At 39.8% G+C, this 14,402-nt stretch overlaps 1 protein-coding gene across 3 annotated transcripts in view; it reads right to left on the bottom strand.

Annotated features, from left to right (window-relative positions):
• The window catches only part of CNTNAP5 (contactin associated protein family member 5), a 300,020-nt gene that overhangs the window by 223,404 nt on the left and 62,214 nt on the right, over positions 1 to 14,402 (bottom strand). For all 3 annotated transcript variants that reach the window (XM_054210191.1, XM_054210194.1, XM_054210193.1), the window contains exon 2: positions 1,874 to 1,984. In XM_054210191.1, the coding sequence (XP_054066166.1) occupies positions 1,874 to 1,984 (111 nt within the window). The remainder of the gene's footprint in view (positions 1 to 1,873; positions 1,985 to 14,402) is intronic.

The raw sequence follows: 14,402 nt of genomic DNA, 5'->3' as shown, positions 1-14,402 counted from the left end.
TGTTATCTATTACTGAATCAACTTGATGAATTAGAACTTTCTATTGATGTAGGTCTGGACTGTATTTTATAAATTCGTCTTTACCTGTTGCATTCATATTTACATTAACAAATAGATTTATCTCTCTTTCTACCTGGAGGCACTGTTACTTGCAGCACTGTCTTATTAATTACAAACAAAGCTAAGCCAACTCATTGAAACACTCCAACATTATTAGAAAGCCATGGCACGGTCCTTTTTAGTGAATATTATTTCTTGTAAAGATATCTACTGTTTGTATTCAAGTGCCAGCCACAGAAAGCTCCTTCAGCCACCATCTACCATCGCTTGTTCCTCCACTCTGAGATGAAGTTCCTATATGAATTCTGCTGGCACTACATCTGTGCATTTCTGCAAAAGTCTGTGCAACAAAAGAATTAAGCAAGATAGAGCTTGGCTTCTAGCTCTCTGTGTTGGGCTTAGCTCCTCAGTTATCACATAAGCCTTCAAAACATGAAAAAAAAAATGTTGCTGAAACAACTTCCGTGCTTAGGGCTCAGTTTCAATGCTCTGTCTTCCTCTTCCCATGATTTGTGCCAAAGGATAGCATGGACCTTGCCGATACAATACTGTAGGTCTAAAAGCTGGAATCTCTTACCCCCCTATTACATGGCAAAACTACTCTGGCACAGCTAAATAAGACCTATTTCATTTTCTGCCCTTAAATTGCAATCATTGTCAATTTATTTTAGACTTTTTTTAATACCACTTTAAAATACAGTACAGCAAGAGCTTGCCTTGAAATAATATTGCGCATGAATCTCTTCCTCTTTTCGGCAAATAAAATTAGTCATTAGAGCTATTTGTAAAAATCACACAAGAACATCTATTCACCATCCCAGCTAGCAGTTGAAGACAAAGGCAGGGAAAACTCAAATATCCTCAATGTTCACAATTTTTTTTTTGTTCAGCAGCTATCATATGACCTTTTACTTGCTGAGGAACCCTAGTTCAGGAGTTTAAATATGATATAGTAACTCCCATCTAACACTTCCCTAATAACCTGGCAACTCCTTATCATTACCGACAAGCATCTAAGAGACAGACCTTTACTGGCTTTCTATAGATTTATCAAACAGTGTTTGATTAAAACAGACATTTCAGAGATTTTTTAATTAGGAAAATTCTCATTTATTTTCAATTAAAATCTTTTTCCTAGTAGTATACTTTCTAGTGTTTCTTATAATGAAAATCATACGTAATCTGATAATACAGGGCTTTCCTCTTTTAGAGGGTCTAACTTGGGAAGAAGATGGGAGCCAACAACCCACTTTTGCAACGCGGTGTCCAATGCCCTCGATACTGCCAGCTTCTCTTTTCTGGTACTAAGTTTGATCCTAGTAGCTTTATCTCATGTGTGAGCTCATTATCTGGGACTCAAACATTCTTCATGGCAAATATGTGTAAAATTTTTTCATTCATTTTCACTATTTCTGCTGATTTATGTAATCATTGCACAGTTCCACTGGAACATTAACATCTAGTTGCTACTAGCTTTAAAAAACACCTACATTTTAGTACGGGGCCTCAAGCCTAATGACCTTCAAGCTCTAAAGATTATGTGCAGTCTTCAAAAGGAAAGACTATCTGAACTTCCTTCAGGATGTTTCTACAAAAGAAGTGGAGAGCTTCAAATTTAATACAAGCTTTCTATAATAAAGGAAGGAATTCTATGATTCTATGAATTGCTCTTAAATAGAGCTCTCACAGAAGCATAAATTAACAGCTCTATTCAACTTGGCTCTGAATGCACTGCACACAAACAGCATAGAAAGTTATTCTTTGTAAATGTGAATAAAAAGAATAGTTTAGGCATTTCATACTGCAACCTTACCATCTCGCCTGTTGAGCTTTGCAAAGCTGGGACTGTGAGTACTGAAGAGCTCAGAGGAACTGGTAAGGGCTGTTGAAGGTAAGGGAGATACCAATGCATCATCACAATTATCTAAAAAAAAGCAAAAAAACAGAACATAAACAGGTCATCACATGAGCAACAAATATGCCAACTCGTGCTATCTCAAGGTGGTGTTTGTTTCTACTTAGTAGAGAGAGACTGCAGAAAAAGCACACTTGTGCATGAATTCATGTGCGAGGCTGAAATTTACCCTCCAGAATGACAGTCTGGTGGGATGGCAACTGGATGGGAGCTGTTGTTAAGACATCAAATACTTGAAAAGCTAGAAAATGTTTTCCTTTCAGTGAATGAAATTTGATGATCTACCCTCCAGTTAAAGAAGGTAATGACTCTTGTTGCAAAAGCCACCAGAAGAATGTAGTAATGCCCTGGCAGGCTTTAGAGAACACTCCAGGTGTTGTGTTCAGTAAAGTCTGTCCACAGAGCAGATACGTAATGTAGGAGTTACAACTTCATACTTCCATATGGAAGTGACACACAAGGATGTGCCACCTGGCCTTTTGCAACATGTGAAAGCATGTCTCATGCTTCACAAGAGTCCTATGCTGCACTCTAATTACAAAACCTGAACACTTCCTTCATTTCTTCCTCTGGCTCACCCACCTATACACAGCCAAATTAATTATGTTCGCTCAAATGAGTAGTCTACTACGTCTTTCCGCTCTTACTTTCACATTCTTATCTGAGAACAGATGGGCTAGGGTAACGCTCAAGTTGAATTTTTGACCCATAATGTTTGAATAAGGATGAAATTTGGTGAAGTAAGTTTGCTCGTTACAATGCTGTCACATACACACTCAAGAACATAGTGCAGGGTTTCAGTAGGGAATAATAATAATAAAACCCTCTCATTTTTAATTGAATCTCCCATGGAGCAAACATGGATCTAATTACTGGAAAAGTCCTGCAGGTTAGCAGGATCTCAGGCACCACAGTGTTCTCGCACTCACAGAGTAAATATACAATTTGCAAGGATGGGAGGAGGGGGGGTGAGCAGGGAGTAATGCATTAATGATATTTCAGGACTACAAAAGGCAAGGAATGGAAGCAAAAATTACTTTATAGTTATGACAGCAAATTTAGGACTGACCCAAAATTCGGTGATACCTTTCCCATAATGAGCCAGATTGTATTAAAATATTTCTCACCTCTTTCTGCAATGACTCTCTAGAACAGCCCAGACACTTTTGTAATCAAAATACAGCTCTACATGAAAAATCAGCAATCAATATAATTCATATCATTGCATTGACTGATGGACCTCAAAATGCAAACTTAAGTACGAAATCCTTTCTGCCTCTTCGGTTACAGATCTTATTAGGCTTTTTTGCTGCTGGTGAGTTAGACAAATTAAGGACAAGTATGCCACTGATGTTTTGACCATGAGGATAATTAGCCAAGAAAACAAGTTACCAAGGTCCTGAGCAGATTCTCTATCACTTACAGCCTTTAAATCTCAAAGAGAACTTCTGACTGCAATGCAGAAAGGTCTGTGGAGTGCTATGCCCCCTGCTATAGCATGAGGTCAGGCCATAATTGTTCTGTCTGCATGTAAAAGAAAATCTGTAAATTAAAATACGGCTCTGAAAATAAATTCACTGTCACTGGTGACCGGAACAGTGATTTAAACAAAGATCTCAAACAGCAAGTACATCAGGGCACCAAACTCACACAAAGTTCTGCATTCTATAAAACCCAACAGAAGGGTTGGGAACCTCTCAAAAGGTGGTTCAAGGTCTTAGCAACAGATCTACATGACTATTTAGCGACGCTTAAAACCTGAAGTTGGAAACAATTAAATAAAGAGCTTCTAATTTCGATAGTGTTTAGAATGCTGGCTCTCCTCAGTTTTCCTGTGGTTGCTCCCGGACCACGAGAGAGCTCCACACATCAGCCTGTGGTCCACAAGAGTCACATTGCCGATCTCTGGCTCCTCACTGTTCCCCGAGGGTATGATTGGATACCTACGGGACACCAGGTGTCTCAGCACAGCAGCAAGTGTAAACCATTTCAGAGCAACGCGCTTAAGGTTTTCCCGGTGATCTCTGGAGGCTCCAGCCTGGGAAGTGACAATTACCTCCCTCTAACTTTGTCTCTAACTCCTCTAATGCTTTGTCTACATTTCCACATCCTTTGCTTCTGTCCCCAGACACACTCACCTGGATCTCTGCCGCTACAGCATTACAATATCATTTTCAGACCAAATTCTGTGATCTTTATCTGGTTTTCCTCTACGAAAACCCCACTACTGCCAGAAATCCTTTTCCCTGAATTCATATCTAACTATAAAAACATGTAATTATAAAACTTCAGGATTTAGGACAGTATTAACAATTTGAAGATAGTTCTGAAAGCACCAGGACCAATGCAGTCCAACTTCCAACAGATAAGAGAGTAATGATCAATTGACTTTAGAGTGCAAGCAGGAATTTCCTCCAAGTGAAGCTGATTTTTGAATGGATACTCTGATGAGCTGCAAGGTCACTTTTCTGCCCTTCCCTCTGTCAAAACTAACCTTGCAACACTGGAAGCTGAACCTGACAGCTCTACATGTGTAGACCTACAGTGCAGGACATGGCACAGCTCTTACGTGCCAAATGAAATTTCAAAGTACAGTAAAGTACTTGAGATGCAACAGTCAACTTGTACAAGCATAACAATCCAGATTATATGCAGAAAAGCTCTGATACATCCCCTGTCAGAGACTGATATCTCTTTGTAAAACTTAGCTGAAACAGGCCATGGGCTTCAAAAAGGCAGGATCTGCACATACAGTGAGGCTCATTCCATAGGCATGAGAATGCAGAATCAAAAAAGCAACCGCAACCACCAAACCACCCACTCAATGCACACCTCTCAAGATTACAAAACTCTCTAAGAAAGGATGTTATTATCATATTTCCTTTTGTGATGAGTGCAGACAAGACAGAGATGAAACGTTTTCTGCTTATGCAAGGTGGGAGAAGACCCATGGTAAATCCAAAAGCAAAGCCAATGTATCCTGATTCCCACCATACAGTCCCAGCACGCACATTTCAAGAGACTTATCTCCCTCACTTGGTGTGACAGAAATGGACCTTTATTCTAGGTGCTCCCAGGTTTCTAGTTTCTGCCCCTACTCTCTTTGCCTTGGCAGTTTGCCTGTCAGAACAAGAACTTTGCTTCTTTGAGTCAACTTCATTATATGGCTATTAAAAACATTGTTTCTAACAAATAAAATTCCACACTACAGAATCATTTAAAATATCTGGATATTCGCAAAGAAAAGCATTTACTAGACAGTTGTTTTATCTTATGTTTCCTTGCCAACCAGATAACTAGCAAAAAAAATAAAAATAAAATAAAAAGGGTGTCTAGTTGTATCTATAAGCTTCTTCATGCAAATCATATAGCACCACAGATGTTGACTTGCATTTGAGAAATGGATGCTGACCTTGACTGTGCTGACTTTTGAGAAACAGGCAATTATGGATAGCATTTACAGTGTCGTGTGTATTGTTACCGTCATCAGCAGTCTTGCTCCTGAAATGAAAAATATTTACCCATATCAACTCGGTTTTTCTGATTTTTATCCACTTTTTATTTTTAGAAAATCATGATAAATTAACAAAAAAAAAAAGAGAAACTCACTGACCTATTATGAAGTTATGTGACTTATTAGTTTGGATTCCTTTCTTGTAGCTTTAATTGCCCTGCAAGTAAAAACAATAAAATCTTCTCTCCCCCTTATCCCATGTATTTTAATTTTGTCCAAAACCATTTCTTTAAAAAAAAAAATAAAAATAAATGTTATCAATTTAAAAGCACCCAAGTGAGATTTAGACACTAAAACACTTGGGCTCCTTTGAAACATGACAGATAACACCAGCTTTAGCTAATAGTCCATAAAATAGTGAACTTCAAAAAAGGTCTTTTGCCCAAATATCTGATTAAGCTCTATCTTTTGTCAAGGCCTTTAACACCTGTGACAAGTGTGAAAAAATTACTGAGAAAAATGTAGCCAAGTACTCAAAAAACAGGATTTCAAGCACTTATGAAGCACAGCAGGCTTCTGAAACACAGCTAATATATTACCAAAATTGAGTTTGCATAGAAATCACAGATTCAGTCCAACTTTACTAATTCTTCTAGTACATGTTTTACATCAGCGTTGGTGGGCATGGTATGATGCCATTTATAACTTCTTCAAGCTTGAGATAGCATTCAGTGGCAGTAACCAATATGAATTTAGAAGATTTCTGATTAGTGGACACAAGATTTTTAGGAAGCCATAAAACCCAAAAACCCATCATGATCACACTAGAGTTTCTTTCACCCTGTCCTTTGAAGAGGATCAATCTCTGGAACAGAGGCAGGGTCATTACCAGCCATGACTGAGATGTGTTAACAAACCTGTCCTGCTGCTATTTTCCTTGTCCACTTGAAGGAGTCAGTGGGACAGAACATATTGATTTCCACATGTGAAGGCCATCCGGAAAGGTCACTAACATTTCCTTAATGAAAGCTTTGGTGAAGAGGACACGATCAGTGAAAGATCACCAATCCCCGGGCTCCATAGATTTCCCATACATCAGATCTGAACTGCTTTTAGTCACGCTGTACCTTCACTGAGACAAATGTGCAGAAAATCTTGGACTGTGAAGCTCACATTACTTCTACCTGTCAGTATATTGTTAGTCAGGATCTTTTATCGGTATAAGTAGTACCATACTTACGCCAACAATCTGATATCATCATAAATGGAAAGTATTTGACAAGCCACAGTAAGACTGTGGTCTGTGCTGCAGTTCCTCTACTAGTGAGCATCAGCCTCATGAAATAGTCATAAATACTGCAAGACAGCAGTACCCAGAGTAGGAACATGGGACTAGTATCACTCAACAACGGAGCTGAAGGGAGGGTAGAGAAAAGGACCCAGCATGCAAATTATTACAGAGCAAAAAGTGCCTCCTTTTTGCAAAGTATACAAATTGGAGGGCTCAAAAATTCTTCAAAAAGAAGAGAAAATTATAACTCAGAAACTGGTGTGGGTAGGTCTCACAACGGAGTCCAAAAGACAAATTCAGAAGAGGACGTGACATGCCTCCTGCATCATCCCACTGTAATAAAAGGCTCTTTAAGGGAAGATAACTGCCTCCTGTAGGTGCTTTTCTTCAACTACACAGGGGCTGGCATGTCAGCAAAGAGCTCCAGGATTAGACCTTGCTCATACGTCTCTGCTGAACCAGACACAAGTTGTGCAATGAGGGCAGGAGTGCCCGTCACCAGCTGTGCAAAACCTTGCCTCTTCACAGTCCCTGAGCTTCAGAGGTAGTTTAACGAGGGCTTCATAGAATCCCACAGACCTTTTGTCCACAAGCTTGCTATTCAAATGTAGATATATATATTTTGTAGCTAGCATGAAGGAGATTTCAGGGTAAGTCACAGGCCTTGTAACTTCCTCTTGGAGGCTCTGCTTGGAACTTAAAGGTATTTTATTTAAGTGGGACTTTTGTTGCCAAGATATAATTTTATTCATTATTAAAATACCAGCAGAGTTACAGATGGTGCTGAAGTTAAATTGTGTGCATCATTTTGATTGCAACTGTAAATTGTCTCCGTACTGGGATTTGAAGTTGAAAAGATTCACTGGTATTTATAGGCTAGATAAAATTCCTCTTAGCATTACCCACTTAATGGCATACTTTGTTTTAAAGACGTAACCATGCACTTTGTACCATGCCTCTAACAATGCTCAGGAGTGACAACTGATGCCTTCCACTTCATCTGTTTTTCTCCTGCCTTCTGTAGCTACAATTTTCCTTTGTAAAGACAAGAAATAAATATTGGGACTTCCTGTGGAAATTAACCTTCCACCTTTACAGTCCAATGAGGTGTATGCGTATGGGAGAAGGAGAAGCTTCTATGAGTGGAAAAAAAGAAAAAAAACACAAAAGACACAGGAAATGCAGTAACAGAGAGTACAGCTACAGATTTGGAGGAGACCGAGAGATTATTTCCATACCAAGAGTTCCTAACACAAAGCATCTCACCAGCTCTACCACATACAGTAGTTCTACTACCACGGATATATAGTAATTGATTCTTGGAAAGATGAGGAGGGAAAAAAAAAAAAGAACTGTTTTTCTGTAAAGAGAAATTCCTTCTTTTTTCCTTTTTGTTTTTTTTTTTTTTTTTTTCCCTAGAGACTGGCTACACTCATATGCACAGCTGTGAACTCCATCTGTTAACTGAAAGGCATGCCGTATTTTTCAAGATATAAGACACTAGAGAAAGTACTTAACAACACAACAATGTTCCTTTTTCTCTGTTCGCTGTACTGCAAGTAAACATCTCTAGTTAAGCTAATCATGAACTCTTCCTAAATGACTGTAAATTACATAAGCGTTCTTACATATGTCAGTAAATCTTGACGTAAAAGTATTAATCAGTGCATTTATAGAGCATCCCACGTAACCTCGTCTCACAAAAAGTGGTCAAGTCTGATTTTTAACAATGCAAGGGCCTCTCAAAAAGCTCTGATGCAATAGTGGGTCTTATTTTTGTACTGAAGCAAGCATGTCGGCTGTGTAACTCCTACTCACAATAATGAAGTCGGAGTCAAATTTGAGGAACAGAGCAATGACGTGACACCTGGGTTTATGAAGCCAAAATATGAATTTCAAGTAACTATCAACACAGCTCCAGTAAACTAATACACACAAGCAATACTTGTTTCAAGAGGGTCAAACAACATCAGACAAGGCCAATTAGCAAGAAAAATGGTCTTATGTTTAAGGAAAAATGTTTTCAAATTCTGACTCTGTCACAGTCCATGCCATTTAGGTGAGTCATAACGTCTGCATCTACAAAATGAAGGCACCCATCACTTTATCTTATAGTATATGCTTTTCATTAGATGAGAGACTTTTTTTTAATGACAGGAATGAGCTGTTGCCAACGAACAGCAAATCCATCGCAGAAATCCACTAAGAGGATTCTCTAAGGTTTCCACAATTGCTGAAATCATTGTTATTTCTACATAGAAAAGAAAAAAGGACCACATCTAAAGGATGCGGTGACTCAGTGTCACGGTCTAGCCGCAGCCAGCAACCAGGACCACGCAGCCTCTCACTCTCTTCTTCCCCCTGCCACAGCGGGATGGGGAAGTCCAATGTGTACCTCAAGGGGATTTGATTTGGGGTGAGAATAGCCAACTGCAATTTAATTCAAATTGCATTATGTTAATTGATAAGTTACCACTACATGTCATCACTACTACGGTTGCTCTATGTATATAGTATTATAGTGAGAATCGCTCAAATTTATGAAGAATTTTGGACTTTGATGAAACCAAGTGAAGCGCGGAACGCATCAACAACTGGCATCTGGCAACTTTCTCAAGATTGACATCTTCAACCCACAGACTGTGGGCATTGGCCACACCAGATACACCAGCTGTGAGCTCCAGACACACATGCAACAATTCAACACCACACATCATCTCTCCTGCCCTGAAAGACTGTTATCACAGATGGAGCCCAAAGTCATGGACTAAATGGACTCAACTGACATTTTAGAGGCGTGGTCCATAGACTAAGGGAATGATATCTGTGTATTGTATTATATCATAGGATGGGAGGGGGCGCAGGTGGTTAATGAGGATGTATTGGATAGCGTGGGATCTGAGCATAACATAAACGGTACAGAACAAGGGACGGAGAATGTCATGGTTTCAGCTAGGATGGAGCTGACTTTCTTGCTGGCTGTTGGTATGGTGCTGTGATTTGGATTTGGGATGGGAGTGGTGTTAATGGCACACTTAATGTTTTTAGCTGTTGCTAAGCAGTCAAGTCCTTTTCTGCTCCTCACACAGCCCTGCCAGCAAGGGGGCTGGGAGCGCACAAGAAGCTGGGAGGAAACATAGCTGGGACAGCTGACCCCAACTGACCAACGGGATATTTCCTTGCCATATGACATCATGCTTAGCATATAAAACTGGGGAAGAAGAAGGAAGTGGGGGAGATGTTCAGAGTCATGGCCGTTTGTCTTCCCAAGTAACCGTTACACCTGATGGAGCCCTGCTTTCCTGGGGATGGCTGAACACCTGCCTGCCAATGGGAAGTACTGCATGAATTCCTCGTTTTGCTTTGCTTGCATGCATGGCTTTTACTCAACTTATTAAATTGTCTTTATGTCAACCCACAGGTTTTCTTTATTTTTCCAATTCTTCTCCCCATCTCACTGTCGGGCTGGGGGGAGAAGCAAGCAAGCAGCTGCGTGGTCCTAGCTGCCGGCTGGGATTAAACCATGACACTCAGCTTGTCAACATTTATATTGCAATGAACAAGCCTGCAAAAGCGTATCTTGTCCAAAGCTGCGATTTACTCTCAGCAGATGTAACAGCAGTTGTCAGGGGTTCTTACTGCTTTCTACTCAGAATATAATGCTTCTTATGCCTATTTCCCTTTTCCTTATGCATTTGTGAGATCCTGCTAATTTAAGAGTTCTCTGATCTTTGACCTGAGATCAGAAACATACAAAGCTGACCCAGTGGATGGAACAACTTTTATATCTGAAGTTTGCCCTTTTGATATGTAACACACTTTAGTGGACAGACAGTATAAAACCCTTCAATCCATGGCAGGGCAATATATCCAGAGATTGCCTTTCTGTACAGGAAAACACAGGCAAATGATTTTGTTAGCACAGGGCAGTTTTTGCTACATTATGAAAAATACAATCCAAGAACATAGAGGCCCTTTGCTGTGGGCAGACAGCATCACACGCAGCCTTTTTATCCTAGCCTACGTAAGACTTAGTACTTGTGCATTTCAAACAAAGTAGTTGATATATTCCAAAGATCAAGGCTGCCTTTTAAAGTTTCGGAACTTGTATCAGCACTCACAAAAACATCATAAACTTGGTGTCCTTCAAAAGCATCAGACTTTGCTGCAGCATGCCCTGTTCACCAGAGGTCATTGCTGAAGGAGTTCAGAACTCCATCAATTAAACCATGGATTCCAAAAAACAGAACAGCATTTGCTTTAAAATATTGTAATATGTACAATTAAAACAACACTGGATTTGCAGAAAAATAACGTTAATGTATCTGCACCCATCAGCCAGGCTGCCAGGCTTATTATTAGAAGAAAAACAGAAGAACACAAGGCAGCTGGGCTGAGTTCAGTACAGGCAATCACCAACATAAAATTAAAATACAGAGGGAGTAAGGCAGATTTTCTGCTGATGTTACTCAGTGTTAAGATTGTTCAGGAATTCATTGGTGAAGCAGTTTTTCCAAGTTGTCTAAATACATTTTTTTAAATGGGAACGTAAATACCTCTTTCAATGAGAATAAGGTTTATTAACAACAGAAAAAACAAACCCAACAACCAGGAGAGAAATAAAGAAAAGCTTTCTGCACAACAGCAGCAGCAGCAAACAGGTTACCATGCTGACTGGAACATGAAAACCAATTAAGGAAACACAAGTGCTTTATTTGCAGGGGTGGGGGGGAGTTGGTCATCTCGTGTAACTAACACCGTTGGGGAAAAATAAAACCATTTTCTAGTCCAATTTGGAAACAGAATAGCTTCAGTAATCTAAGTAGAGCCATACCACCTTCCACCGCCTGATATTCAGCCCAGTGGGACAGAAACATAGTTCTGACTCCTTCTCCAAACTGCATGAGTCTTTCATACAGATGGACATCTATGCTATTCCCCACACCTTTAGCGACCTTCAAATTCAGCATGCTTGCAGCAGCACTGCTGTAATCTTCAGTGGAGCATCTCAACACCAACTGCTTATCACCATCACACCTGCGATCACAGACACGTAAGCCCAGACCCTTAAGGGAGGACTCCTACTACCTTACCCTGCCTTTGTGGAGGTGCAGTGTTTTAGTAAGGGTACCTTAGAGAACAAAATCAAGAATCTGATTCCCATGGTGGGTTTTCTTTTGAGGATTCACACTTGACCCTGATTTCCATGATTTCAAGGATGAATGTAAAAAGGAAAGTTAAGGGAGAATTATGCCATTATAAAGTTCTTGTCTGTGCTTCCCCAGCACAGTACTATGGTTCACATACTTTCAGTTTCTTTGCAGTGCTATATCCCCACCTTGGAGCAAGACCCATGAGTATCTTCATCAGTGCGATGCCCCATTCCCATTCTCTCTGTCTTCAACCCAGCCACCACTTCAGAAGGGCAATGAAGTTGGGCAGCTTCCGTCACGTGAGAAACTTGATCAGGCCTCATCTTTCTCATTCTCAAACAAGATTTTTCTGCTCTGGTTTTCCTATGGACCTCTATGGAAAAGGGCTCATTCATACAGGCAGTCATTGCAAAGACTTTCAGACAAAGCCATATCTTGTCTGCTAAGTTTATTTTGTGTACATCTAAATTTACAGCTGCTATCTCGAAGCAAACAACAGAAGCAGCAAGAAAGGTGTGGAATACTGATGAATTTCACAGGCATAGCCAGGTAACAATGCACAGCAATTTAAAAGCCATCAATAACCAAGAGGTTGTCCCTTGAATTTTCAAATCAATCACGGTCAAGTGAATTCAATTTTTATTTTTCCTTTTAATCTTTGGTGAACTCATGGATAAAACTGATTAAAGGGTAAAAAATACACAGCATGGGGTTCACTAAATATTTTCTGTTTGGAAGAGAACCACTTCAAATTGTGTAAGATGCAGGATGGCATACTGAAAAGCAATTATAACTCTGAGAATTTCAGTGCATCCCATAAGGCTGAAAGAATGTTCAATTTGCAGGCTGTGAGCAAGGATTAACAGAGATGAAGGTAGTAGAAAGTGCCCATGTACCATTGCATTTAAATGTAATGTCATTTCAAGGGATGATAAGTAATCATTTCATGTCTCAATAACCTCCAACAAAACCGCCTTATTTAGCCCCAAAACACCAATTTTTAAGACTTTTCTATGCAAGTTAATGGTTTAGATAAGGGACTGGATTGAAAAAAAAGTTAAAAATTCCCATTCTTAAGCAAGGTGAATGCAGCTTTGATGTCAGTTTAAAGATGAAACTTTTCTGTCAGGCATTTTTCAGGGCAGGATCTTCTCTCTTCATCAGTCACAGTGGGATTTTTAGTGCTGCAGGAGAAAAGAAACCTATAGATCTCTTAGATAGAACACATTGTCAAATAAGCAAGAGAGTTTGTACACAAATTTTGATTTTTTTTTCTCTAACTAACCATGATTATTTGGGGAATCAGTATCGAGACCCTCATGCTATAGTCTTTGCTGCAATCTTATGCTATGTTAGGCTTCAATCCCATGCTCTGAACAAGATCCATGGTGCTAAATGATCACAATCCTCAACCTTCAGATCACTATAGTTCTGGCCCATGACTTCAGACTCGCTTCAGCATCTCTATCCTCAAATTTTCTTGTAAATGGAAGGTATTTCCTGACCCACCCACTGACATTATGCAAGCATACTAGAAGACGTTAGCAAACACGAGGAGAGAGGACTCCCCAGCAAGCAGTCAGAAGACTGGGGCACACCATGAGGGTGATGGCAGCATCATCCTTCCCAGTGGTGCCCTATCCATCACCCTCAAATACAGTCCTAGAGCTGTTAGTAAGGATGAGCTTGTGGTCCAGATAATGAACCGGTAGAGATGTTTTTAATCAGTAGTTCAGTCACAGACCCATTCATGATTTGAGCCTTGCTGAGCTCAACTTTTCAAATGTATTATTTCCTGCCCTCATTTGTCAGGAAAGCAACATTTTGAGGAAAAGGTATTTCTCACTCTCGTAGCAAGCAAGGGTGAGAGCTATGCAGCTGCTTGAGGGTACAGAGGAAAAGCTGAGGACTGTGGATGAAAACGCAGAGCTACTCAGGACCTGCAGGGACTACCAAAAACTGAGCTTTATTTGTATGCAGAAACAGTATCCTTCTCAATCAATACTGAAGATGCTTTAGAAAACAAATATGCCCCAAAAGATCCATTAAAAATGGATAATATTTATATTATCTATTATTAATTGGTTCAGCATACATGTTCCCTTCCATCCACTGATGATGCTTTTTAATTCAGCATCCAGGAAAATCTGTATGAACCTAGGAATGCCTTTGACAATCCCAAAGAATGAGGGTTTTTTCCTTAGCGGAAATCTTAGAAGCCAGCTATAGAATGGTGGTGTCAAGGCCACACTTGTCACATCTGGGGTTAGTGGCTCACTTCCCAGTCCTGTTCAAAATCAACTAGAAGTTTTGCATGCAAAGATACAGACTTGATATAAACATATCTGCTAATTATCATGATAATTTGATCCCATATAGTTTTTCCTGCAACAAAGACATTTTCAAAGAGAAAGATGACCAGTGGCTCTCCTGGATTTAACACAGAATACAAGAGGACCAGACGGTGGGGGAGAAAACTCTCATAACCTATGCAAGTACAGTATAATAGAAAAAGAAGGGAAAAGGACG

This window comes from Rissa tridactyla, chromosome 7 (assembly GCF_028500815.1).
Source record: "Rissa tridactyla isolate bRisTri1 chromosome 7, bRisTri1.patW.cur.20221130, whole genome shotgun sequence".
In the NCBI taxonomy this organism is placed as follows: domain Eukaryota; kingdom Metazoa; phylum Chordata; class Aves; order Charadriiformes; family Laridae; genus Rissa; species Rissa tridactyla.
This window is presented reverse-complemented; position numbering and strand designations above follow the sequence as displayed.